The sequence below is a fragment of the Botrytis byssoidea genome (genome assembly GCF_014898295.1).
Source record: "Botrytis byssoidea strain MUCL 94 chromosome Unknown BBYS_023, whole genome shotgun sequence".
NCBI lineage: Eukaryota > Fungi > Ascomycota > Leotiomycetes > Helotiales > Sclerotiniaceae > Botrytis > Botrytis byssoidea.
Window position 1 is genome coordinate 422,977 of NW_024065864.1, and position 25,982 is coordinate 448,958.

General features: G+C 36.9%; 8 protein-coding genes across 8 annotated transcripts; 4 read left to right on the forward strand and 4 right to left on the reverse strand.

Annotated features, from left to right (window-relative positions):
* Window positions 1–418: 418 nt before the first annotated feature.
* Window positions 419–2,180, reverse strand: EAE97_009740 (uncharacterized protein; the record flags this gene model as incomplete). The annotated part of the gene is made up of 8 exons (XM_038880255.1): window positions 419–585; window positions 644–943; window positions 1,037–1,126; window positions 1,179–1,249; window positions 1,306–1,635; window positions 1,696–1,870; window positions 1,927–2,026; window positions 2,073–2,180. 8 exons carry the CDS (start codon window positions 2,178–2,180, stop codon window positions 419–421), a joined length of 1,341 nt encoding a protein of 446 aa, XP_038728961.1.
* A 1,378-nt stretch (window positions 2,181–3,558) lies between these two features.
* EAE97_009741 (uncharacterized protein) lies at window positions 3,559–5,292 on the forward strand (the record flags this gene model as incomplete). Its single annotated transcript, XM_038880256.1, has 3 exons — window positions 3,559–3,674; window positions 3,734–5,114; window positions 5,167–5,292. 3 exons carry the CDS (start codon window positions 3,559–3,561, stop codon window positions 5,290–5,292), a joined length of 1,623 nt encoding a protein of 540 aa, XP_038728962.1.
* A 537-nt stretch (window positions 5,293–5,829) lies between these two features.
* EAE97_009742 (uncharacterized protein) lies at window positions 5,830–7,300 on the reverse strand (the record flags this gene model as incomplete). Its single annotated transcript, XM_038880257.1, has 4 exons — window positions 5,830–6,217; window positions 6,268–6,495; window positions 6,545–6,713; window positions 6,766–7,300. The coding sequence occupies 4 exons, from the start codon at window positions 7,298–7,300 to the stop codon at window positions 5,830–5,832; spliced, it is 1,320 nt and encodes a 439-aa protein (XP_038728963.1).
* A 1,037-nt stretch (window positions 7,301–8,337) lies between these two features.
* EAE97_009743 (uncharacterized protein) lies at window positions 8,338–10,836 on the forward strand (the record flags this gene model as incomplete). The annotated part of the gene is made up of 3 exons (XM_038880258.1): window positions 8,338–8,473; window positions 8,582–10,328; window positions 10,377–10,836. 3 exons carry the CDS (start codon window positions 8,338–8,340, stop codon window positions 10,834–10,836), a joined length of 2,343 nt encoding a protein of 780 aa, XP_038728964.1.
* Window positions 10,837–11,319: 483 nt separating this feature from the next.
* Window positions 11,320–11,943, reverse strand: EAE97_009744 (uncharacterized protein; the record flags this gene model as incomplete). The annotated part of the gene is made up of 4 exons (XM_038880259.1): window positions 11,320–11,410; window positions 11,463–11,622; window positions 11,713–11,839; window positions 11,899–11,943. The coding sequence occupies 4 exons, from the start codon at window positions 11,941–11,943 to the stop codon at window positions 11,320–11,322; spliced, it is 423 nt and encodes a 140-aa protein (XP_038728965.1).
* A 575-nt stretch (window positions 11,944–12,518) lies between these two features.
* EAE97_009745 (uncharacterized protein) lies at window positions 12,519–13,174 on the forward strand (the record flags this gene model as incomplete). Its single annotated transcript, XM_038880260.1, has 4 exons — window positions 12,519–12,574; window positions 12,713–12,801; window positions 12,859–13,062; window positions 13,113–13,174. The coding sequence occupies 4 exons, from the start codon at window positions 12,519–12,521 to the stop codon at window positions 13,172–13,174; spliced, it is 411 nt and encodes a 136-aa protein (XP_038728966.1).
* Window positions 13,175–13,796: 622 nt separating this feature from the next.
* On the reverse strand, window positions 13,797–14,320 carry EAE97_009746 (uncharacterized protein; the record flags this gene model as incomplete). Its single annotated transcript, XM_038880261.1, has 5 exons — window positions 13,797–13,819; window positions 13,872–13,913; window positions 13,973–14,051; window positions 14,132–14,240; window positions 14,298–14,320. The coding sequence occupies 5 exons, from the start codon at window positions 14,318–14,320 to the stop codon at window positions 13,797–13,799; spliced, it is 276 nt and encodes a 91-aa protein (XP_038728967.1).
* A 236-nt stretch (window positions 14,321–14,556) lies between these two features.
* EAE97_009747 (uncharacterized protein) lies at window positions 14,557–17,393 on the forward strand. Its single transcript, XM_038880262.1, has 4 exons — window positions 14,557–15,056; window positions 15,112–15,480; window positions 15,535–15,927; window positions 15,980–17,393. The coding sequence occupies exons 1-4, from the start codon at window positions 14,820–14,822 to the stop codon at window positions 16,274–16,276; spliced, it is 1,296 nt and encodes a 431-aa protein (XP_038728968.1). The 5' UTR covers window positions 14,557–14,819; the 3' UTR covers window positions 16,277–17,393.
* Window positions 17,394–25,982: the final 8,589 nt, after the last annotated feature.

The window sequence follows — 25,982 nt, forward strand, 5'->3', positions numbered from 1 at the left end:
TCAAATGTACCTGGGCTGAAGTAAGTACATCATACCAGCTCCACCCGCACAATGCGCATACTGCCATACAAAACTACAGTACCTACCCCGCTCCAAAGCAGAATAGATAACCCCTCTCTTCACAATGATATGCTATGATGTTCAATCCATACGAGCTATAAACAATTACATCTGAAACCACAACTAATAAGACCACAACTAAAACCACAACCACAATCGGGATCTTGTTTCTTTTTGTATTGGAGAATGTGATAGAAATGATCGTGCTCTTTGCTGTATGCATCATATCTTTATCTAATAAACATCCCGAGTGATAATTTCCATTGTCATCGCCTTTGAACGCCGTAAAGTGCTGTCTGGGCCATTCCTATTCCCGCTGAAGATGATAAATGCTACAAGTGCTTTCCAACGGCTCCTTTTACATGATAGTGCAATATCTTTGTAAAGGGGTTTGCTCCGAAGGATGGGTATAGTAAATGCCGAACCTCTCCCTGCCATCTATCGTTTCATGCTCAATCTGTTTTTCCTTCGTTTCTTTGGGAAAATTCCTTAAAAGAAATTTGGAGAGTTTTTCATCGATGTTATCTATAAGCATCAGCTGGGGACTCTTCCACTTTGTTAAAATCTGGGTGTTGAAAATTACCTTGATCAGCCTTTAAAATCACTTCGTCTCGACATAAGGGGCAGGCTTTGGTCCCACGCCGCTGCATGAACACCGTGCATCGAACACACAAAACATGATTGCATTCCATTCTTATTGGTCGCCACACTATGGCCAGACAGACGGGGCAAGTATAATCACTTAACTGAGGTACTATCTGAATAAGATCCTGTGTCACCTGTGCGCATACACATCTGGCCATCGATTCCGTCATGATAACGTCGGACTGGATCAGTCTGGGGAATGTTTGCCTAGCACCAAGTGTTGTCCTCTTATCAAATTCTAATTAAATTAGCTGCGATTCCATGGGACAGAGGGCTCGTCATCGTGGGGCCCAGATATTAACCATGAGAATTCGACAAGTATAGAACGTACTTTTCAATATCTTGGCAATAGCTTTTTGGTTGATCTCCTGAAACTGGAGGTTTCGGAGTAGCGTAACATTAATGCTGATAAACTGGTTCACTGTCGAGGTCAGCATCTTCACTCGGGAAAGAGTAGAATGTATAATACGTACATGCTTTACGGCTAGGGGATAGTTTGAATGTATCTACGATACCTCTCTTAACTACTTCACTCTGGAACCATCTGCGATAGGTATCATTAGTCAAGTACCGGCGTGCCTACCAAATGTGCATACTTACTGTAAACGCTTCAATGCAGCTACGCTATCACGCTTACCGTGATCCTTTTCAAGATCCGAAAAGAATATCCCAGCCTGTACGTAAACATCAAACAATTCTCTCCACCGATACTGGTCGGTCTTTTTGAACCTTGAAGGCTCGCTGAGCTTAACGAGCTCTTTTGAAAGATCGCCAACCTCAGTGACGAGAGCCCTTTGTTCCTCGTCTTGGAGTGTATCAAGATTTTCAACATCTCCCTGCAGAAGACCAAAGAATTCTGCATCGAAAGTAAGAGGCACTTCGACTTCCCGAACAAGAGGTCGTTCCGCCTCAATCTCTGACGATAGATCTCTACAAGTCATGTCAACAACTGATATAGACATACCCCAAGAATCAAAAGAACACACTCACGTAAGAACAATTTGGCCACCTTCGTCGCCAGCGGGATCGGATAGCGACACGTCTGAAAGATCCCGATGGTGATTTACTAGATCCTCTAGATATCTTCTTGTGTCAGCTGACAGCCTAGCATCAACGGTGACGCCTTGTTCAAGCCGTAAGATGAGGGTGGGCCGGAATTTCGACCCTTCTTCAATTAGTTTCTTTACGCAGAACAACGTAAACGTAGAAGGTTGGTCATACCCTTGAAATCATACAAGTAAGCAGGACCAGTACTGGAAATCTCTCTCAACTTTGCAAGCGCAGCAGGATCCAGACCGCATTGTGCTAACTCGGTCGCAATCTGGGTCACTTTAGCTTTCGTTAATCGTTGCCAAATTCTGACCGACCTTTTTAAGAGATTTCTTGAGCAGACCATAAGGAATGGCAGAATCTACCCAGCGTGGCGGAAAGCCTTCTCTGGCAAGGGCATCTTTGAATTCTTTGGCAAATTTCATAATAAAGACATGCAGTACAATAAAATGTAATTGGTCGAATAATGTTGGAAATCTGTTGCTCTGTCTGCTATAAGGCTATTGGGAAGGAAGATTCATTTGGCATTGTTTGAAAAGATTAAAAGGGTTGAGTGGGATGGCGATGAGAAGATTTACAATTTTTCCCGCAGGGCAAGGACTATCTTGACTGTTAGTTGGGATTCTTGAGGATGCTGATAGCGAATAGGTATAGAGCTTTAAGCTTCGGTATCAAATTGCTGATGAAGAAGTTTGATAGGTAAGAGCAAGATATTCTAGAGGAAGAAGATTTCCCCAAAGTTTTGTATTCGTAATATGTAGACAGAATTATTTACAATGTGTAGGAGTGCGTGGGAGTGAGTGGAGTGAGTAAACAAAATCGATGTGAGCTTACCTGGTAGACCGTTTGAAGTTGTGACTGGACTGGGTTCAAAATGCCTAGTAGCCAATCAGACATCCAGATAGGGACAAGCACTTGACACGGGTAATGTCCGCTTCAATATGAATTCATCAGAGAACTTGCAGAGACTTCACTTCAAGATCAAGGTACTCACTCCATCGGGGGTTCTGACTACTAATAAGTCTTTGGGCACCGGTTCGCCGTTCTTGACTCCTTGGGAATGGAGATGGAGTACAGTACCTACCTAGTACCTACCTAGTACCTGGTAGCACCTGGTAGCACCTAGTAGTATCCACCTAGCAATGCTACCGGCTAACTCATGGACCGACTCGAGACCGGTGATGGATTCAGTACTAGGTGGTCTCGGTGGTCTGCTCTCTCTCTCTCTCTCTCTCGTCTCTGTAGAGTCTAAACTGTGCAAATGTTAATGGCCATCCCAACTACCTCGAGCTTTCTAGTCATGCACGTGCTGTCTAATACTATGTCTACTGGGTACAGACAAACTAGCTTATCTCCTAATCACAACACTCCTTCATACTTCCATGTGCCATCTGAAGAAAAAATTAAATTTTATATCTACCTAGTCTCTACCTAGTCTAGCATTTCAACCCCCTCCCCCCTCCCCCTTCCCACTATCAAGATGCTTATGTAATTAGATTCACATTCATACATTTGCCATTCTTGTAAATTTGGGTGGCTCGGGTACCGGAGGTACGGTACCTACACACCTAGTAGTAACACATCGCAGGGTCCAGGTACTCGTACCTAACTGAATGTTTTTTGGTACCAATTTCATACATTCATACTTTCATACGTTCATACGTTCATACACAGACCATTGAAGAAGCTCACTATTATATCTAGACGCAATAAATTCAATATTGCCCACCGACCTACTTGCAGATTCCGTTGTTTGCCTATACTTTGAACACCATCTATAGATCAATTCCAATCCTCTATTCTATGGGCGCAGAACAATCTTCATCGCGTGGTGGGGATGCACAAAATAATGGCGGGGTAGTGATGAAAACATGTTACTACGAATTGTTAGGCGTCGAACGACAGGCTTCAGATGATGAGTAAGAACTTGGATATTGCTTTTTAACTCATTATTCTAAGATTGATTGAATGTACCTAGGATCAAGAAGGCCTACAGGAAAAAAGCGCTGGAACTTCATCCCGATCGGAATTATGGCAACGTTGAAACTGCCACCGCCAAGTTTGCCGAAGTTCAATCTGCCTACGAGGTCTTGTCGGATCCACAAGAAAGAGCCTGGTATGACTCTCATCGATTATCAATCCTAGGAGGCGGTGATCCTGCGGAAGACGACTTTGCGGATAATGTTCGAATAACGAGCGCTGCACATATCATAAGCTTGATTGGAAAATTCGACTCCAGTGTCCCCTTCACGGATGCTCCGAATGGGTTCTTTGGTATACTTCGAGAGACATTCGCAACTCTTGCGAGAGAGGAGAACGCAGCATGCGATTGGGATGGCCTTGAAATAGTAGATTATCCTGATTTTGGGAGCGCTGAGGATAACTATGAGGACGTAGTCAAATCCTTTTATAGAGCCTGGGTGAACTTTACTACGCAGAAGTCATTTTCATGGAAAGACCTCTACCGGACCTCAGATGCGCCGGATAGAGCAACCCGCCGATTGATAGAGAAAGAAAATAAAAGGTCCCGGGATGAGGCCAAAGCAGAGTTTAATGATGCCGTCAGACATCTCGTTCTATTTGCGCGAAAGAGGGATCCCCGCTTCACTCCGAATTCACAAACCCAGGAGGAGAGACAGAAAATATTGCGGGATGCTGCATCGGCCCAGGCTGCTCGTAAACGAGCGGCGAATCAAGCCAAGATGAACAGCTATGTGGTTCCGGACTGGGCGAATCCGGACGAATCTGAAGGTGTAGTCGAAGAATCATCTGAAGATTCTGAGGTTGAAGTAATAGAGTGCGTTGTTTGTAACAAGACGTTCAAAAGCGAAAACCAATTTGAGGCACACACGAAAAGTAAAAAGCATACCAAGGCCGTACAGGCTATCCAGAAACAGATGCGCAAAGAGAACAAATCTTTGCACTTGGATACCCCACGGGAACCAAAGAGTAGCGACCTTGATGATGGTTTCGAAAGACTTGAAGTTGCGTCAGAAAATGAGAAGCTTGAGTCTGCTATCGATGATGCAACTAAATTTGAAGAAGTGGGACACTCGCCATATGATCACGACTTGAATGCCGGCAAATTAGATAGTCCGGTCAAAGATGATTCCGATATCGACAGCTTAAATGATGATTACGCACCCAGAGCAGCAGTTGAGGAAAGACTAGCGGCAGCAGTATCAGGAGATGCACACTCTCTTGAAACCAAGGATCTGGTCCCTGGTCAAGATTCGACCAAAGATATAGAACAAGATACTTCTAGCGGTCCTACTCTAAAGAAAACTCTTGGGAAAGCGAAAATAAAACGTGCCAAAAAAGCTGCTCAAAAAGAACCTACAGGGCTGCAGGGCGAAAATGTAAGTGATCATCTCCTCAATCTTATGTCACTTGGTACTCATGAGATTCCAGTTTAAATGTGCCAATATGACATGTCACGAGTCGTTCTCCTCAAAGACCAAACTCTTCAACCATATCAAAGAATTTGGCCACGCCTCACCCGTACAAAAAGCTGGTAATTCAAAAAAGAGGAAATAGGGAATGGGAGCTAAATAATGAAGTTTAGAGCATTGGGAATGGTTTACTATAGCTTTATACCCTTATTTTTATGTAGAGGCGTTCCAAAAAATGGCAGACATGCTCCCCCGCTGAGCACAAAATCTAATGAGTTTGCTTGTCACAATGACCAGCCATTCAAATGTCCGTGATCTAACCTTGGAAGCAGACATTGAAGACTAACTAATCAGCCCATTCATCATTTCTAAATTGATCTATTCGATGATATGTTAAGGTTAGGTGACAATCGAATGGCATAAATCCATAGTGGTTTTGGTGAATTCCGTTCTCATTGCCGTGGCCCTTAGGACATGCGCGTCTAGATCAAACTTGAACATTGTTTTTGAAACTTGTATTAACCAATTTTGTATTCCGATTTTCACACGAGATCTCAAACAATAAAAAACCAATCAAAGTTGTAATTTGCGATGAAAATGGATTAAGACTAATCTCTATATGCTCACCTACCCCGAACGCCCTGAATACCTCAATTCCTTTGATGGATTGTTTCCCAGCGCCTTAGGCGTCTAATATGGTATCGTCATCGTCGTCGTCAAATGTTTCAACCTCGTCAATAGCTCCATCTCGCTCTCCACCTAAGCCATACGATGCCGGATCTGTATCTGCAACGTGGATAACCCCCTTACCCTGTACTTCCTTAACGGCCCGTCGCCACTCGTTCCAATCGTTCTCATCACGTATCAAGAATGCAATAAGCATGCTGGGATCCATCTCCTTTATGTGGAGTCGTCGAAGTCGGCGAGTGTGGCACGAGTCAACATCCTCTGTAGTATAGTCATCCATATTATCCTTGTACGGAAGTGCTGGTCGTGTTTGATGAGGATCTAGATAGAAGAAATCTGAATCTTGCACACCAATGAAGTAGTGCGAGGAAGATGGGCGACCCCTGTACTAAATTATTATATGACGATGTTAACGAAAGTCGGAGTGACTCACCCAGCTATCCCCACAGATTGCGGCATCTGTAAGGAGTATTTCAGTGCCTCCCAGTAGACAGGGGTTATCTTATCAAGGCCTAGCCTCGTACCGACTAGAATGAGAGTAGGGGTGAAGTCTGAGTGGTTTGGCTTTGCGATACTCATAAAGGTGTCTTCGTATACGTCCGATCCGTCGCCCGTGATGTATACACGCAGTTCTGATTTGGCTTGGTTATTGGATAAAGCCCTGTAGATGATCAGTCATTATTCAAATTGCTCTTGAATAGTCTTCTTACTGGATACAGCGCGCAGTAGCAGATGGTCCGAACCACTCTCCAGGATGTTTTCCACAAGCACTTGCACCGTGTTCGACAAATTTGTGAATAGAGTAAGGAGCTCTTGGATCATCTGCGAACAAAGATAAAATTTTGCGTTCCTCGTGGCTAGATATCCCGCGACGCCATTCTATTTCATGGTTAGCTCAAGAACCGAAGAAAGTTATGGTAAAGGAGCGAACCTCTGCCCATCCTCAGAGTAAGCAATGCATTTGCCAAGAGGCTTTGCCCGGACCTTATCATACAACCCCACCCTGTGTCAGATGTAAAGCCTCCTTGGTCGACAAGTTGACTCCTCAATCGTACTGATAGTGACATCGCAGAAAAGGCTTTTGGGTCCTGCGACTTAGCTATCGCTGGAAAGTTTGATCGATATGTGAGCCATATTTTGGCTTCGAAATCATCAAGGAATGCGGATGGCCATCCTCCATCTGCATTGGCTGTATCGCAAGTTTGGTAGCCTGAACTTGAGTCAAGGCTGCCAACGGTACTATCAGGTGGAGTTGTAACTTCATTGTTTTGTAAAGACTGTGCGGGTAGATATTGTACTTCCTGGGGAGGGGAGTCTGTAATGGTTGAAGTGGGTGACTTTTCCAGAATAGGGTATTCTTTTCCTAAACACCAAATAGGTGACTGCGAGGCAGTATCGTTTGTTGGCTCGGGATCCCAGAAATACTGGACGAAGCGTTTGTAACGACCTATATCAGCCGCCGTCATGGTTGAATGCGACTATGATTCGTATTCAAGTCGTGTCGGATGCACATAAGACTTGGAGAGTGTTATGGTAGAGAATGGCGGGGACGGTGAGCGGAGGGGAAATTGATTAGGATTATTGACGGATTCTATAGTGGAAGTATGGATAGAGCTGATGGAAGAAGAAGTTTAGGTAGTTGAAGTAGAAGAGTTGAAGTATAAGTATTATCAATAAGTGAACATTTGATAAGTCGAGAAATGTTGCAGATTGTTTGAAGTATGGGATGAGGTGAGTGCTGCAAGGCGAAGGCAGCTGATGTTCTGATTGATGTTATCACGTAGTATTCAAATATTATACTTTGTTTGGTCTAGTGCGTTCTTCTGTGAATGTTAGACACGACAACACGACACTCTCATTTTGGAAGTGCATGTGCAGTGACTGACGGGAGAAAGCTAAGCTTGGCAGGAACCAGGTTGATGATGTAATGAGTTATTAATTGGATGATAAGGTAGAAAGGCATTAAAGTATTGGTACTCGAATACTTTACCCAGTATGTCCGAGTTGATAACTTCTTCTAGGTACCTGTGAACAAGGTATTTATTCTTTCTCCATACCTCCTCTAGATCTCCTCTCTGTACGGAGTACCACAGACCCACCTTTTGATGGTTTCTTATCGATAAGAAGCTCCTAGAGTCATTATCACCTGGGCATCCATATTTAATCAAAACCTGACTGGCGAAGGTGAAGTGCCCATAAATTGCCAGCATCTTATTGGATCAAAAAAGCTACTAGTATACATTTTCGTGCAGCGTAGTCATCTATACTAATAGTTGTTTTTGTTACACACAACACCGACCAGTACCTGAGCTGCCTACCCTGTAGCCTAACACATTCATTACTAGGTTATTCATCTTCCTCTCAAATCATTCTCATTGATGGCAAAACTTTCTTCATCTTTTCCCTTTCGAAAGTAATATTCGTCGTAAGGATCCATACGTCAGTTACCATCCTCAAACTTCGATTCTATTGACACTCTCATTGCGCTGTGATAACACAAGCTATGCCACGAAACAAACGGGGTGGCGCTCGTGGGAGGGGCAATTTCAGCTCACCTAGAGGTGGTCGCGGAACTCCCACTCCTGGAACATCCTTTATACCATTCGCTGGCACATATGTTCCCCAAAGGCCTCAGACTGGTAATGTTTATATATTCTCCATATCAATGATTTTCGGCGAAGGCGAATGCAATTGCCATTGTTCTATCAGACATGTTTGTCAATGCTAACAAATTTGGTATATTGTAGGTTTCACACTTCAAGAAGAAGCTCGCAATACTGAACGCCATCATTCATTCTGGAACTCTGATCAAAGATTAAGGGATACAAAAGTGAGCTTTGTTAGCGCCGGTGAGTTTAATCCGCCAGATCTTATCAAAGATTCTGAGGAGGCACTGGCTGGGATGAGCTTGGAATCTGCAGAACTACCTGCAGGAAGCTTGACCCAAAATGTGAAAATCGCGAATCGCGAAGCGAGGTTGGCTGCATCCCCCTCGTCATTCATGATAGATACCGATGGTGGCAACCCTGTTGAGACAGGTCTTGCACCACCGCGTTTGCGTTCAATCTCTCCAGCTCGGTCAGACTCGAGCGAAGAAGTCATTCTCTTTCACGGACGTGGTCAAGTGAGAAATGAAGATGCCAGGGTGGAACATGATCCCCCAACAATCGTAGATCCTATAGATGCCAGGATCAAGTTCTTGGATGATAAAATTCATGAGCAAGAAAAGCTATTGGAAGAAGCTTTAGGTGAGAAGGAAGCGTCTCTAGAGTCTATTCCACCTGAGCTGGCAGAGGCATTGAACAAAGAGATGTTTTTGGGCAAAATGTCACACAAGGTAGCAAGTTCACCTTCTCCAGATTTCGAGGCAATTTTACCCAAGCGTCAAAACAAAGATCGAGGTCAAGGTCGCGCTAGACGAGGTAGACGAGTGGACAACAGAATCGATAATAGTGATGAAGAGGATGCTATGATTGCAGATTACATTGCAAACATGGATCAGGAACAGACTATGGCTGATGTCGACCATACATTCAACAAACGTGAGTTAGGAGGCGATGACGACGCTACTTGGGAAGATGATTCTTCTGCTAAAGGCGGTCATGATTCTGATGGACATCACGGATGGGGTCGGACAGAATTGCAGGATCTTGACGATCTCAGCACGTCGGATGAGGCCAGGGGCAAAGTCGAAACGATTTTATCAAAGAGGCATCGTGTTGGTGGCGTACAGTACTTAATCGTCTGGGAACATCAGGACGTAGACGAAGCCAGATGGGTCCCGCTAGATGTTCTACAGGATTCCGGGGCACTGCCTCTCATTGAGGTTTTTGAAGCTGAAGAGAAGTTGGTTGCCGAATTCGAAAGTAATGGAGACGAAGACAGTGATGATTCCGACGATTTTGTCGATGGAGATGATGACGACCATGATGACGAGCAGGATCTAGTTCAAAGGAGAATTGCAAAAATGAATGATGAACAGATTGCAAGACTGATAAGTAAGCAAGAGGAGCTTGGTATGGGCGGTGATGAAATTCTACTCTTCGACGATGAAGTCGATGATGAGGATGACGACATGGAAGCGTCCACGATTGATCTCAGTAATTTCATACTTTCAGGCAGAAGAGGCAGAAAGGAAAGACAGCGACGCCAGGGCGAATTTCCACCTGCAGCTCCATTGGCCGATGCTTACGACGGATTTGACGTAATGGATTTTGATCGACCGAGTCTCAAAAAGAAACCTAAAGGTCGCAAGGGCAAGTTGATACTAGACGACATCTCGGATTCAGAGCTCGAGGCATCAATGCAATCAGCTTGGGACAATGATCGTGTTAAGAAAAAGGAGAGAAAGCAGGAACGTGAAGTATTACGTGCACGAGGTTTACTGACTGGCAAGCATGGCAAGCCCGATATGAAGGCAAGGTACAAGGAAGGAATGAGTATTGAAGATGTCAAGGAAGAAATCAAGGAGTTTTTGAAGGGCGACAATACCACGTCAGTATCATTTCTACTCTTCTTAATCCACACACTAACATAATACAGCCTTTCTCTTCCTGCGATGGACAAAGCCGATCGTAAATTTGTTCACGAGATCGCCAATGCATTCAAATTGAAGTCCAAGTCAGCTGGTTTAGGCAATAAGCGTTATCCTATCTTGTACCGTACTTCAAGAACGACTGTTTATGGAGAGCGCGCCTACGAAGCTGCAGCGTCAAAACTTTCGCGTCGTTTCCTTCCACGTAATGATGTAGGTGGAAGAAGGACAGGTGCTACATCCAAACGTGGCGGCCGAAGTGGTGGAGGCGGTTTTGGTGCTGCTAGTTATCGTGATGGTGATGTCGTCGGTGCCTCAGCTCCCGAACTGGGTGTTGAGAACAAAGGAAGAGCGATGCTAGAAAAGATGGGCTGGAGTGCCGGCACAGCTCTTGGTGCGCTCGATAATAAGGGCATTCTTCAGCCAGTTTCCCACGTTGTAAAAACGACGAAAGCCGGTCTAGGATAAGGGGCCGCGAGTATGGATAAGATATCGCGAACCGACTAGTCGATCATGCATTCAGATCGATTGATGTGTTATCCGAATTGTACTCGGCGGTGGTCACTATATAGGGTTAGTGTAGAATGCTCGTGTTTGGCAGCAAGATTCCAAACTCGATTGGCGGCGCGATCTAGCTCTGTTAATGGCATTCCTCAATAAATAGAAATTCATGCGCCACATTGTATGGAACCAAATAGGTGACGGTGAATTAAGTTGATGTTTGAATTTCGTCTTCTAATTCCCTATTCTGATGAAGACGTTTGTTTATTGTACAGCCACGTACCCCGAAAACAGACCGTGAAGACATTTGCCCCCATAAAAATCAGACCATCCATAACGCATTAAAAAGAAACCCCCAAGGCCCTCGAACAACAACAGCCATCATCTATGAGATGACTCCAGAGCTCAAGCATATCCGATATCCCCCCTAAACCCCAAAGAAAAGACAGCTTATTTCGTGGATGAAGAGTACTTGGTAACAGCCTTGGTACCCTCAGAGACGGCATGCTTGGCGAGTTCACCGGGGAGAATGAGACGAACACTGCGTAATGGTTAGGAATGGGATACATAGATGTAACTGGGTTTGCACATACGAGGTTTGGATTTCTCTTGATGAGATGGTGCTCTTCTTGTTGTAAGCAGCGAGCTTGGATGCCTCGGTGGCGACGCGCTCAAAGATATCGTTGACAAAGGAGTTCAAGATGGACATGGCGCGGTTGGAGATACCAGTATCTGGGTGAACTTGCTTGAGAACTATGGATTGAAAATGTTAGTGGTTGTTGTTTGGGTAATGCGACGCGTCATAAATGGAAGCGCGATCGAAAGTCGCGAATGGATTCGCACCTTTGTAGATGTATGAAGAGTAAGTCTCCTTGCGTCCCTTCTTCTTGCGTGGCTTTCCTTCGCTGGTGGTGGTCTTCTTGCCAGCATCTTGCTTGCTAGCTGGGGCCTTTGATGCGGATGCAGGTGCCTGTTTTGAAAGGTGTTAGAAAATGGTATTTGGAGCGCGCAGTGAGAATAAACACGTACCTTAGCGGCAGCTGGTGCCTTGCTTGCAACTCCCTTTGGTGGCATTTTGAATTTAAAATTTATTTGGATTGAAAAATGTAAGGTTGGAGATTGATGTTGAAGTTAATAAGTTGGAAGATGGAAGATGGACGTGGGTGTGGTTTGTTGTTAAAGTTATCAAAGATGAAGGGGATTGAAATTGGGAGATGAAGAGTTTAAATGAATAATAAAGTCGGCCAAAATCACTTTCGTGCTCTTTTGCTAACCGTGCTGCTGGGGACTCTCTAAAATCGATGATTGGATACCCGATTAGTGTGGAACCACCTCCATGACCAATCACATAATTCGTTCCATTTGCGGGTCGTGCCTTCTGCTTATAAAATACCCTAAAACGCTCTAGCTTATGGAAGGAGCTCTTTACGGTGTTTTTTTATGGGCAGAGCAGATCAGATCACGACTTTTGATGGCTCTTGTTGATAAATGTTCGTCCCCATTCCCATCTTCTTTTAATTCAAAACATCTCTTCTCCATCCACGCAAAACTTTCGAAAAAAACACTTTCCAGAATTCATACTTGAATTAAATTCATCCATCAAACTTAACCACTTCCCACATCAATTTTACTTTTCAAATACTTTCAAAATGACTGGAGGAAAATCTGCTGGAGGAAAGGCGGGAACCACCAAGAACGCTCAATCGTAAGTTGCACTTCCCTTATCTTTCACATCGTACCTCGCGACTTTTCGATCCAATTTGCAATTCGCATTTGTATCTAGATATCATGATCACTTTTCGATCTTGAAGAAGCTTCAATGCTAACTTATTTGCCTGTTTAGCCGTTCATCCAAGGCTGGTCTCGCATTCCCAGTTGGTCGTGTTCACCGTCTTCTCCGAAAGGGTAACTACGCTCAACGTGTCGGTGCTGGTAAGTCATAATCATCAAAACCATTCTAATTTGCTATTTCTAACGCGTATTCATCAGGTGCCCCTGTCTACCTTGCTGCTGTTCTTGAGTACCTTGCGGCTGAAATTCTCGAGTTGGCCGGTAACGCTGCTCGCGACAACAAGAAGACCCGTATTATCCCACGTCATCTCCAACTCGCCATCAGAAACGATGAGGAATTGAACAAGCTTTTGGGACACGTTACAATCGCACAAGGTGGTGTCTTGCCAAACATTCATCAAAGTAAGTTACTTCAATCTAGTATTTTATATCACTCTCTAACGTGTATTTAGACCTTCTTCCAAAGAAGACTGCCAAGACTGCTGGTGGAAAGCCTGCCAGTCAAGAGCTATAGATTTTTGTTTCTGGGTTGTTGGCTTGAGATGGTCTGCTTTTATGATAATGGGGTGTCGTATGGGTATGGGTTTATGGTTATTTTTTCGCGTTCCGGTTGTACATTAAAATCCATGGCAATGGATTAGGATTGCTTTCTGAATCAATCTTATGAATGAAAAATCCGAATGATCATTCTTCATTATTTTCCAGAACACTTTAATTCCCTACTCGATCAATGCAATGAAACATGAATATCAAGCGTGGGGTTGGATGTTGGGCGCGAAATGCGTCTGTTTTGAATTTGTTCGAGTGTGGGATAGGGGAGCTTTTATGTTCCGATCGTTTAATGGCCGCTTTCTTGATTCTGTCTCCTAGCTTCCAACTTGGCATTATATTGCTGTTCCTTGATTGATATATATCACCGGCAACGTTCGTGTCACTCGAATTTGTGCTCGTTTGTCTTCCAATCATATCGACCTACACAAGAGTCACTCAAGAAAGATGCGTTCAGATTCTCTGAGAGGGCGTGTCTGTAAACATTGTCGAATTCCCTTGTGCTATGTACAATTCATGATTTCTTCCACTGATTGTAACTCCACACTGTAGCCATCTGCCTTCCTTCCCTTGAAATACCCAGGTACTTACAAAGCCATCTTTGCAGGAGCTATGAAATGTTAATGCGGCGATCTCAGCAGTCGATGTGTTGTACAACTTACGGTCGAGAATTGGTGATGGAAGATTGCGCTCGTATTTCGATCCTGGTAAGAGAACATTGTAAGCATATGATATGAAGATAGCCAGCCAAGGGAAAACTGACCTCCAGGGGCAGTAGGTGGGCGATATGGATCTGGGTGCTTCCACTTCTCAAGTAGATCCTCCGTCTCTTTAAACAATGCCTGCGGATCAGATAATTAGTCTACACTTCCTCCTTTGTATCAATTGGGCTACATGCCCTCTGCAGTCTTGGGTCGTGAACATTTTTTTGCGCCTCGAATAATGATCTGATGTACAATGCTTGCCCTCTCCAGAGATGCCTGTGTACACACCAGTCCAGGGAAAGCTTGAGGGAGCGCCGATAAAGCGACCTGAACAGAAGAGTGTTAGAATGGGTAGTCTGTGTGGTACGGGATGTAGATGCTCACGATACTGTAGATCTGGTAGACATTATGAATCAAATCTAATCTTTTTTTTCCTCTGGATGCTCAAGATCGATGGCAATGCCAAAACGCGGCAATTATTGTACCTGGCCACTAAAAGATCTATCTTCCTTTCAATAAACGCTATTGATGGGAAACGTCTAAACTGTGGTTGGTGGTTGGTGGTAGGTGGTCGCGGAATGAATATTCAGTAAGTGGAAAGTGGAGTGGAGGTTGATTGTTGGAGTGCTACTAGGTAGATGTGGGAATATAATACGGGCGTCTGCGGGTACGAATTTCGGGAAAACGCTTCAAAATTCGCGAACCCGGAAAAGACATCATACAGGAAATAATTAATCAATCTTATCCTCTACCTATTTCTTTTCGCATGCGCGTTTGTTGACCTGCAAACTAGGTTCTCTATTTCTTTACCTACAACTCAGGTCATCCTCTTCTTCAATCTTCTCTCTAATCCTCGCCATCTGGCTCCCGGAACATAAATCACTTCGCCTTTTCTCTCCTTTCAAAATGCTTACCAGGAGGGTTTTGACAGCTTCGCGATTTTTGCTGGCTCAACGTTCCGCCGCACCGCAATTGAGATATCCACTCCCAGTTATCCAGCAATTTCGTAATTATGCCGACAAAGTTGTCAAAGTACCAGAGATGGCCGAATCCATCTCTGAGGGCACTTTAAAACAGTGGTCAAAACAAATCGGTGATTATGTTGAGCAGGATGAGGAAATTGCTACAATTGAAACAGACAAAGTCAGTATATACCAGTATGTCCTCAGCGGCACATGATTAACGGGGGAAAACTTAGATCGATGTTGCCGTTAATGCTCCCGAGGCTGGCACAATAAAGGAATTCTTAGCCAACGAAGAAGATACTGTTACCGTTGGTCAAGATCTTATCCGTCTCGAACTTGGGGGTGCTCCAGAGGGTGGTGATAAAGAAAAGGCCTCTTCGGAACCGAAAGAAGCAGCATCAAAAGATCAATCAACATCTTCGGATCCTGAGCCATCTAAGAAGGAGGATTCAAAACCCAAGGAGGATTCCAGCTCTCCTCCACCTACAGAGAAGAAATCGGAACCAAAAGAGACGCCAAAGCCCAAACCATCGGAATCTAAGAAGCAAGAGTCGTCATCTAGTACTTCCGGGCCTTCTTTGGGAAACCGTGAGGAGCGTCGTGTATGAACTTTACCTGGTACTTGACACAATTCGTGCGGCTAACAACATTATTAGGTCAAAATGAACCGAATGCGACTACGTATTGCTGAGCGTTTGAAGCAATCGCAAAACACCGCCGCATCTCTAACGACTTTCAATGAGGTTGACATGTCATCCTTGATGGAATTCAGAAAACTCTACAAAGATGAGGTGCTCAAGAAGACTGGTGTCAAGCTCGGATTCATGAGTGCCTTTTCTCGTGCATCTGTGCTTGCCCTGCGAGACATCCCTGCAGTAAACGCATCCATTGAGGGTCCAAACGGAGGTGACACCATTGTCTACAGAGATTATGTTGATATCAGCGTCGCCGTCGCCACCGAGAAGGGCTTGGTAACTCCCGTTGTTCGCAACACTGAGAGCATGGACCTTGTTGGTATTGAGAAGACTATTGCTGATCTCGGCAAAAAGGTATGGTTATTCTGTAGCATGTTTGACTCCACGCTTACTCACTGATTCATAGGCTCGTGACAACAAACTTACCATCGAAGATATGGCCGGAGGAACCTTTACCATTAGCAACGGCGGTGTGTTTGGCTCATTGATGGGTACACCTATCATCAATCTCCCACAAACTGCTGTTTTGGGTCTACATGCTATCAAAGACAAGCCCGTTGTCGTCAATGGCCAAATTGTCATTCGTCCAATGATGTATCTGGCCTTGACCTATGATCATCGTCTACTTGATGGAAGAGAGGCTGTCCAGTTCCTGGTCAAGGTTAAGGAGTACATAGAGGATCCAAGAAGAATGCTTTTGTAGACATTGTAGACAAGCAGAGTCATAATCTTGGCTGTAAAATTATACCTCCAGTGCACACATGTAATACAAGACGAAGCATTAGCAAGCCCTCGGGCATCCAAGCTTTAATGCTATCTCGTTGATTGCGATGAGAGCATTTGTTGATATGTATTTTATGACCACATTTTGTCGCAATTGTTCCAAAGACATTCAATCGCATACAAGTACAGATGGCCAAAATCACGATGTGGTATGGCTTGTAACCGACATGCAGTTCATCGTTACAGACAAGAAGTCCGCTAAACACGTGTTCTCATAGACACCATCCGGTGCTGCCATCCATATATGTGATTTTACCATGAATGCGTGCCTGTGGATTTCAACAACAGTCAGAGTATGAATCACATACTTCTTGTTTTACTATGCACTATTCCCTCCTAGTTTAATCGAGACCACTTCATAAAGCGCCTGCTCACCAATAGGATATTGCATACATCAATCAAAACTAACTCTATGCTATCAACTCCTCCTGATATTTACAATTGCAATCCTTTACTAAGGTCGGCTGATTCGAGTAGTTATGCCATCGTTCTAATTCACTGTTGGGTGCACTTTAAGCTTCAAGCTTGAACTATAATCGCGTAATTTTCAAGTTTGAACTTGTTCAAGATGGGAATGCAGTCCTATATGGTGAGCTTGAAGTTTAATCTCCTTTAGATGACTACGATGGCATTAGCAGCAATGCCTTGGACAAAAATACAAACACCCATGATTAGTCCGGTGAACTGTACCAGATAGTACTGCGAGTATTTGTATTGCCATCATACGAGTGTGGACGGCGCAAACAAGCTACGGTGGTCTTGCTCTGCTGGTTAAGATATCTGGAAATGTTATTCACCGAGTTGGGGTCAAAGGTAACAATCCAAAACTTGAAACATCCGTTCTGACTGTTTGAAAGTGCAAGTTTTGAAGCTTAGACTTAAATCATCAGACTTCAAGCTCCTCGGTGGACTTGAATATATCCATGCCCTTATTTTTCAAATGATGAAAATAATGTCAAGTATGAAATTGAATACATTAGGGATGATACGAATGAGGCGCACATTGAGCGTATTCTATCTCGCTGGTAGCTCAGCTATTTCTAGGTTGTCTTATCGATAGAAATAATAACAAATATATTGGAAATTATACATTTTGTATTATGATTCAACCCTTGATTACGATGATTATAAAATGGGTCGAGTATAGACAACGAGTGTCTCATTCACTGACATTGTGACCTGTCTGGAGCTATACAATAACATGTAACTCTCAGTGAGAATTAGTATGAGACTATAAATCTATCGCTAACTATATTGGAGAATTGAAATCATGAGATCATTTACTCAAGTAGAAGGATCTTTCATTATATAGTCTGCTTACTGAGCTTTAAAATATAGACCATTGGAGTTCAAGCTTATATAAAATATAGATTACTAGACTACACTTCTTTGGGGATGATAAAACTGAAGAACAATTGAAAGTTAAAAAATAATCTATAAATCATTTATACTAATAATAGGCTCTGGTTAGTAACCATTGGGCTCCTAATAGGGAAATGGGGCTATCTCTGGAAAGCAATTGTCCCCCTACTTTTTCAGTAGATACTTTATTCAATTCCTGAATTGCTATGAATTTTTTTGTTAAATTCAAGAATATAATTTGTTTTCGTATAGTTTAATATTCTTTTGAATAGGGAGAGCCGCTTTCCTCAACTAGGAACTAGAAGGCTGTTCATAAGAGCCGATTGTTGCTTCTAGCAAGATCAAGTAATAGAGAATATAATAGATAATTTACTAATTGAAGAGGACTCCGAGAGTAAATAGAGGCTACAGTATTCTCTGTAAAACATATATTGTATATAGACAACTACTCGATATAGTTTCAAAACCCTTATTACATTCACTAAATTCAATCAAAAATCTTGGGAATCTTACTCTCGAGCTTGTTTCATTCTACCAGCTGCCGGCTCTTGCAAATGGCCAACTACATCCTAGTCAAGAAAAGTGAATACTTCAAACTACAATGAACTAGTTGAAAATTATCATGAACCTGTATATTCATTGTTATATTATATATAGAAATTTTTGGAACTTATTGCAATTCTGTTGCTCGCTATGAATGTAATGATTGTTGTTATGTATAGAGCTATGCTGGTTGTATGAGTTGTATAATACAATCTCTCTTTCACATATGTATGAGAGTATGTGAAAAGTGTAATTACATTTAATCATACAATTATAGAATGATGGGATAGTATTGTAGTTACTATTTATATCCAATTGATATTTTTAGTTATACTCTCTTCTCTTTGTTGAGTTCGATGCTTTAAAAATCTGAAAATCTAAAATTTGGAAATCTAAGAATCTGAAAATCTAAGAATCTAAACCGTTCGGATAAATCATGAACAACATATCAGATTTCTTAACCCTTTGAAAATTTCTTCTTAATTTCCGGTTAATTTTCAATTTTTAATTTATTTTGATGAACGTAACAAGCTTGGAATAGCATATATGAATTTTATTCAGAAGATTTGAATTTAATCATAATTGTTGTCGATTTTGAAGTTTGTTAGTTTGATCAAGATCTTCATCTAGCATTTATATCTAATGATTTCATATGTACAATATGTATGTATTTTTCGATCAAGTAGCTTTCTATTATAAATCATGTTTCAATGTGTGTAGCTTAGAGCATTCAATTAAGAATCGAGATATCTGATACTTTTAGGTTTTTAAACTTGGATAATTAATTTTATATGTGATATTGAAGAGATCTTGAGCTGTATCAGAATCAAATTGAAGTATTCTTTGTTAGAAGCAGAGAAGAATTAAACATAAGATACTACAAAACTAGGCAATTATGAGCATGAAATGATTCCATTAACATCCTTTCAAAGATCTAATATATAAAATACTAAAGTCTTTGACGAATTTCCGCTCTGAGTATACGTATAGTATGTATAGAGTATATAATTACAAATATCTATATATATCAGAGACTTCCCTTATCTGTAGAACCTTAGGGCTAATTTGGATGTACAAATCTGCACTGAATCCACTGAATATTCCATACTTTTTGAAAACGGATTTTGAATTTATATTTGAATATTAAATTATGAATTCTATTGAATAATCTATATTTCAATAAATTTAATATATTTTGAAATAGAAAAAGAATAGATTACTTTAAAATAATATTAAATAATCCATATTTTTCAATAAATTTATATAGGAAAATGAAAATACAAATTGAAAACAAGAATTAGAAAAAACTAATTTTGTTAAATCTATTGAAATAATCCGTTTTTTTATAGATCTTTATAAACTTGAAAATTTAAAGTTTTAATATATAAAACTTAAAATTATAATGAATAAAGTTTAAAGCTATAGGTTTATTTTGAATTGGAGTTTATAATTATATATAAATTTAAATAAAGCTATTTCTATATTTGTTTATTTAATTATTCAAATAATAATAATATATTAAAAATTCGAATTATTTTATCTAATTTATATATATATTATATATATATTCTATTTCCTTTTATTCTGATAAATTATTTAATAAATTTGATATATAAATCATAAAACTATAGATCAATAATCCACTCTTTTTGAAGCAAATTATTATTACTATAGAATCTGTGGTAATACAAAGAATGGATTATTTCAGCGGATTCAGTGCGGATTTTGCAATCAAACGAGCCCTTAAGTAATACAATTATTATATCTTACACTATACCTATCAACAACTTTCATTATATCAAATTATAATATAATTATTCTAAGGATTCATATTATTATAAAATGGAAGTTTGATGTTTCATATTCCATAAGAATTTATTGGAGCTAAATCTTTTTGATATATGTTTGTATTGAAATGCGATTTTTGAATTGATATATTATGGCTTATACAGTTCGGTTCTTATTAATAAATCTTTTCTTATATCTATTTGATTTTCGATTGTTAAAACCTTGGGAATTATAGAAAAGATATTATCTCGGTGAAATCAATATAGATATTGATTTGATTGCTATCAAAAAAATAAATATAAATGGATTATAAAGTCTAACTTAAGAAGCAATTTAAGTTTAAATTTTTATTTGAAATACAATTTATTTTCCTAACATTGTATACGGCAAATTCCGTTAATGCCTCGCAAGAGCGATTTCATTATTCTCATGTTTTGTGATCAAAAGATTATTTATTCTCATACATAATCTTTGAAAACTAAATGGAATCTATTTAGATCTTATAATTAAATCTATCTTAAAATTATAAATACTAGTTTATAATGAACTTTTTTTTAAAAAAAAGCACAAAGTTAGAGAAAAAAAGTATTATATTTACAAAGCGTATTTTTTTTATATAAATGCAGTTTCTTTTGAGAAAGCTTATTTTCTCTTGAGTATATTTTTTGATTCAAAATAACTAGAATCTAATCTAAAATATACAGGTTCTACTATAGAATTCAAGAAATATAAAAATATCACAAATATAGACTTTAGAATAGAAAAGTAATCAAATCGTTTTTGAGAAGTATTGAAGTGATTTTCTGTTTGATTCTATATTTCTATATTAGGGTCTGAGCTTCCAAACCCTTTGCTTTTTGAAAAAGTCAAAATTGATAATAACAATTATTATAAAATTGAAAAAGGAAGCATGTATATAGAGAATTTGTAAGCGAAATCAGTTTAATATCAATAACAAAACCTTAATAAAATCTTTTTGTCTTTTTTTTTCCTTTTTTTCTTCATAACTTCAATTCATAAGATTTCTGTTTTAATAGGGATTTAATTATATATTATTATATAATAAAGTGGGATATACTTTGTATATCAAATTAATAATTATATAATTATAATACGAAAGTAATAATATTAAAATAAGCTTATCCATAATAATTCTGTCAAATTATACACGAGTACTTTATAGCTGATTATATTCAATCAACTTTAACTCTTTATATCAATCTTGATATTGAAGTTGATATTATAAGAAATATGTCATTTGAAAGCTCTGAGTTTACTCTATAAAATTACTATTTTTTCTCTTTCTCTTAATCCATATTAGCTTAAGTAAGTTAATTCTAATAATTCTACTTCATGTTCTTTATGTTAAATTATTTGTAATATTTTTCTTCTTTTCTCTTATATAATAATAGTAGTTAAAAATTTAAAATATATTTTAATCTTTTTATTAAATAAAGGTTGATTTCCAAAAGTTTTTAAATCTTATCTACTGATTATTTTATTCTATACTAATAATTTTATAGAATTATATATTTTGTTATCATTCAATTAATAGAGATATATATAATGATAAATTGTTTTGTTAGGGTGCAATAGTAGAGAACATAATAGAGTTATATAAAAAGCTATATAAATAACTATAAAAAATATGTTAAAATCTGATCACTATTAATTCTATGCCCTAATCAATTTAAAGTATATTTAATTCCTTATATCTTACTTTTCTATAATTCTAATATCATAGATCTATATTTTTGTTACGGGAGCTGCCTCTAGGGTCACGTGGAAGTATCTAGAGATCTCTTGAGATGGTTTAGATTAGATTCTAAATAGAAATTCAATAAGGCTATAATTAATTATAATTCTTGTAGTTATAATATAAAACTCCATATTATAATAAAGCCTATTTCCTTATATATATTTTTATTCTTATTTAAATGGCCAAAATAGTCTATCTATTCAGTTTATCTACAAATAACTTAAATAATCTATTTATCATATTTATCCATTATATAACACTTAATCCATAACTTAAATAATACTATTACTTATTTAATCTATATCTTTTAACTAACCTGTACTTACTTTATAATCTATAATTACTGTTCATTCAATATTTATCATAAAATAAATATAATCATTTGATTATTTATTTAGTTATTAATATTCTGAATTATCTTTGATTTCTATTACCCCTACATTACTATTTTTGTAGATTCTAATACTAAGGTTTTAGGTTTATCTTAAAATTCATATTGCGGTGTGTACCTCTGTAACAATTCTTTCGTTTTGTTACAAATTAAAAATTATAAGCTTATCATAAATCAAATCTATAATTCTTAAATTTAAGATTTGTTATTTTCTATTTCATGGTCCTTAACATTCCCGAAATGGTTCTGAATGATTAATAAGATACAGTACTAGTCAACTTCTATTAGCCCATCGGATTTACCCGGATTTTATTAACAATCACCATTAATTCAATACTTATTACTAAATCGATTATTCGATATTCTGATTCGAAACTAAAACAGTTTTTTAGTATATATTTTTTTTTAATAATAAAAATACTTATAATAATAATTTGATTCAATTATTGAATATTTAATATGTTAGTAATTTTATTGTAAACCCAGTTTTATCTTATTTTCTACATTAACTTCTTTTTTTATAGATAAATTATTATTTAATATATTCCAAACTATTTGTAATATGTTTTCTAATCTTTACCTAATATGTTTCGATTTGCTTTTATTTTATACAATATTAATAAATATTTCGAAAATATATACTTTTAAATATTAGTAAATATACTCTATAAAATTGAGATTAGAATTATAAGGAAATCAGAAATCAATTAAAAGAATATTTCTAACTCTATGCAATTTAGTATTCATCAATTTAATATATAGAAATATTATTCTGTATATATTGATACCCTTTATCCAAACTATTTCAAATAAAAACTAATTCTCTATCAAGGATTTCGAGATAAGAATAAACACTACATTCGAATTTCTTATTTTTGAAATTCTTATTCATAATATAAATCTTACTTCTCTCAATATTATTGAAAATCTTTTCAGATTATAGTCTTTATATTTTTATTTCTAATATAAATTTAGACTATTCTCTATCTCCATTTCTACTTGGAAAAGAAAAAGATTTATTTTTCATTTTTTCTCATTCTTTATTCTATAAAGGATTCATCTAATTAGAAGATTAGTTTTTACTTTTTTATTATTCATTTCTTATAATTTAAATATTAGATTGATCATTTAATTGTATATTCTTTTATAAATTCAAATCTTTTTTTTACTTTCTAATTGATTATACTATATTTAATCAAAATCTTTTTAACAGTAATCCTTTTATAATCAAAGGTATATACTTCAATATTTTTTATATAAATTGATTTCAGAAAAAGCTATATATAGTTTAATATAATATATTTATTTTGATCTATATACAATTTCCTTTAAAGCTTTTTAACTATAATCTTTTCATTAATATATATTAAATCATTTTATAAAAGATTCTAAAATCGAATATAATATTAATAGATTTAGCATTTTCAAAGACTTTTCTTATAATTCTATTGTAATTGTATAAATTATAAATTATTCCAAATATATTATTATAATCAATCAATCTTGATAGAATATACTGTAGTAGTATATTTAATAAATTAAAATAAGAGTATAAGGAGAATACAAATTTTTCTTGAAAAAGCGCGTTTCGGCTGATAGCATTTGGCATATGCTATACTACAATAAAATATTTATCATAAATATTTTTCATATAATAAAAATATTATTCATAATGTCTATGTTGATATTTTATGAAATTTATTGTTATTTTTATAACGATGTCTAATAAACATGAGTTAACAGTTTAAAACAATTAATTAATTTGAATTTTATAAGTTATATACATCAATTCCCGAAAAAATATTACAGTTAATTTTTAGAAATATTAAATAATTCTTAAACAGAACTTAATCTTTATACTTTCTTCTTTAGAATAATAGTGGAACCCATGAGATTATGATTATCGACAGATTTTCTGAATCCCTAAGTCCCTAATTAAACATAGTTTTAACATTATTTGGGAACTCAAGAAATATAGACATATTACTTGTTAATATTGATATTACCAGAATTAGAGCAGTATTATTTTATCAACATTAATATTGAAATTCTACTATGATATAATTCTATTTGTTCTACTCGAGTATTAAAATGAATATAAAATCGAATTCGTTTTTAAAAGAATAATAAGTTTATGATAATACACTATTAAATTTATTATATTGTGTTTTTAAGGAATATCATCCCTTCAAATATTGATTTTGATGTTAAAATCAGAGCATTATATTTATGTTAATTAGGATTTATAGTTTGATATTTAGATATTTTTAATAATCTTATAGATCTATAAGGTATAGTTCTTTGTATAAATATATACACAGAATATTCGATTTACAATTCATTTAATGTGAAATTATTGAGTTTAGTAAAATTATTAGTTTCTGATCAAATAGAATGAATTACATTATTAACTTTGAGTTTCAATATTATTCTTTGAAATTACGAATAATAGATTTCTTGGAAGTATTCAGAATCTTTTTTAGAAAAATGTAAAGTTGTATTATTAATATATTAATGTGAGAATTTTAAGGTTGAATTATGATAAATCATTATCTTGATAATTATTCAATATTCCATTTCTAGTTTTACTCTAAATATATAACAATATTTTATTATTAATACCTCAATTTTCAATATAAATTTATTAATATTGAAGTAGTTTATTATATGATATATTCAAATAAAAACTATTATACATTATAATTTTATTCTCTTAATTTTGAATTCCAAAAAATAATAATTGTATATTGATCAAAGTAATAAAATAAGTGAGGATATAATCAATAGAATGATATTACTATAGTTTTAGCATTTCTGATTAGTATTCGAGCTTCTAAATAATATTATAGTTCTCGAATCTCTGTATTGTATTTACATTACTAACTATAAAATACTTTTGTTATATTCAATCAGGGATTTAAAATAAAAAAAGCTTTCCAAAAAATTGATCGAATTTAATATTAAATTAATTGTATCATTATAATTCTTTAAATTTTATTAATCATATACTCATACGCTTATATTTATAAATCAATTATGAATATACAACATTTATCATATTTTTAATAGAATCTCAATACCTATAATAGATCATAATGAATAATTGAAACTAATCTCATCTCTTAAATCCTTTTTTTTCTTTGAAGATAATCTTTTTTGATTAGATTTATTTGTAAGGACTACTAATCATCTTATATAATAAATCTATTCAATCATTTTTTAGAATTTTATATTTTCGATTATATAAGAACTCGGTATAAGGTTTATGAGGATTAGCTACAATGGCTTGAGTTTATTGTTTTGTAACTTACAGGGTATAGCTGTAGGAATTAGTGAATGGCATTAATTATACTTTTATTGTATTAAACGTAAACATTATATCTAACTAGGAGTACATTTGGATATTATGTTCCGATTGAATATTGTGTAGTATAGGGGTACTATAAGGGTATCATTATCGCTTCCTACTTGTTCCCTTAAGGTACTAAGTATATTACTATGGTTTTATATCATAAAGGTATTATAATTATTATATTTGTTCACAACTTTATATATAAAAATTAAAATACCTTTGTAATATCGTGTTTTACTCTATAACAACTATAACCATTGAAACGAATATATACAGTTAACATATAAGATTTAAATTATTCTAATCTTTCGATCTGAAGTAAATCAATTTGATTAATATTAATACCATCTTTTCAAATTCGGAACAATAAATGGTAAATGACTCTTATACCACTAAAATGGAATTTAATCACTCTTATATTGTTAAAATTA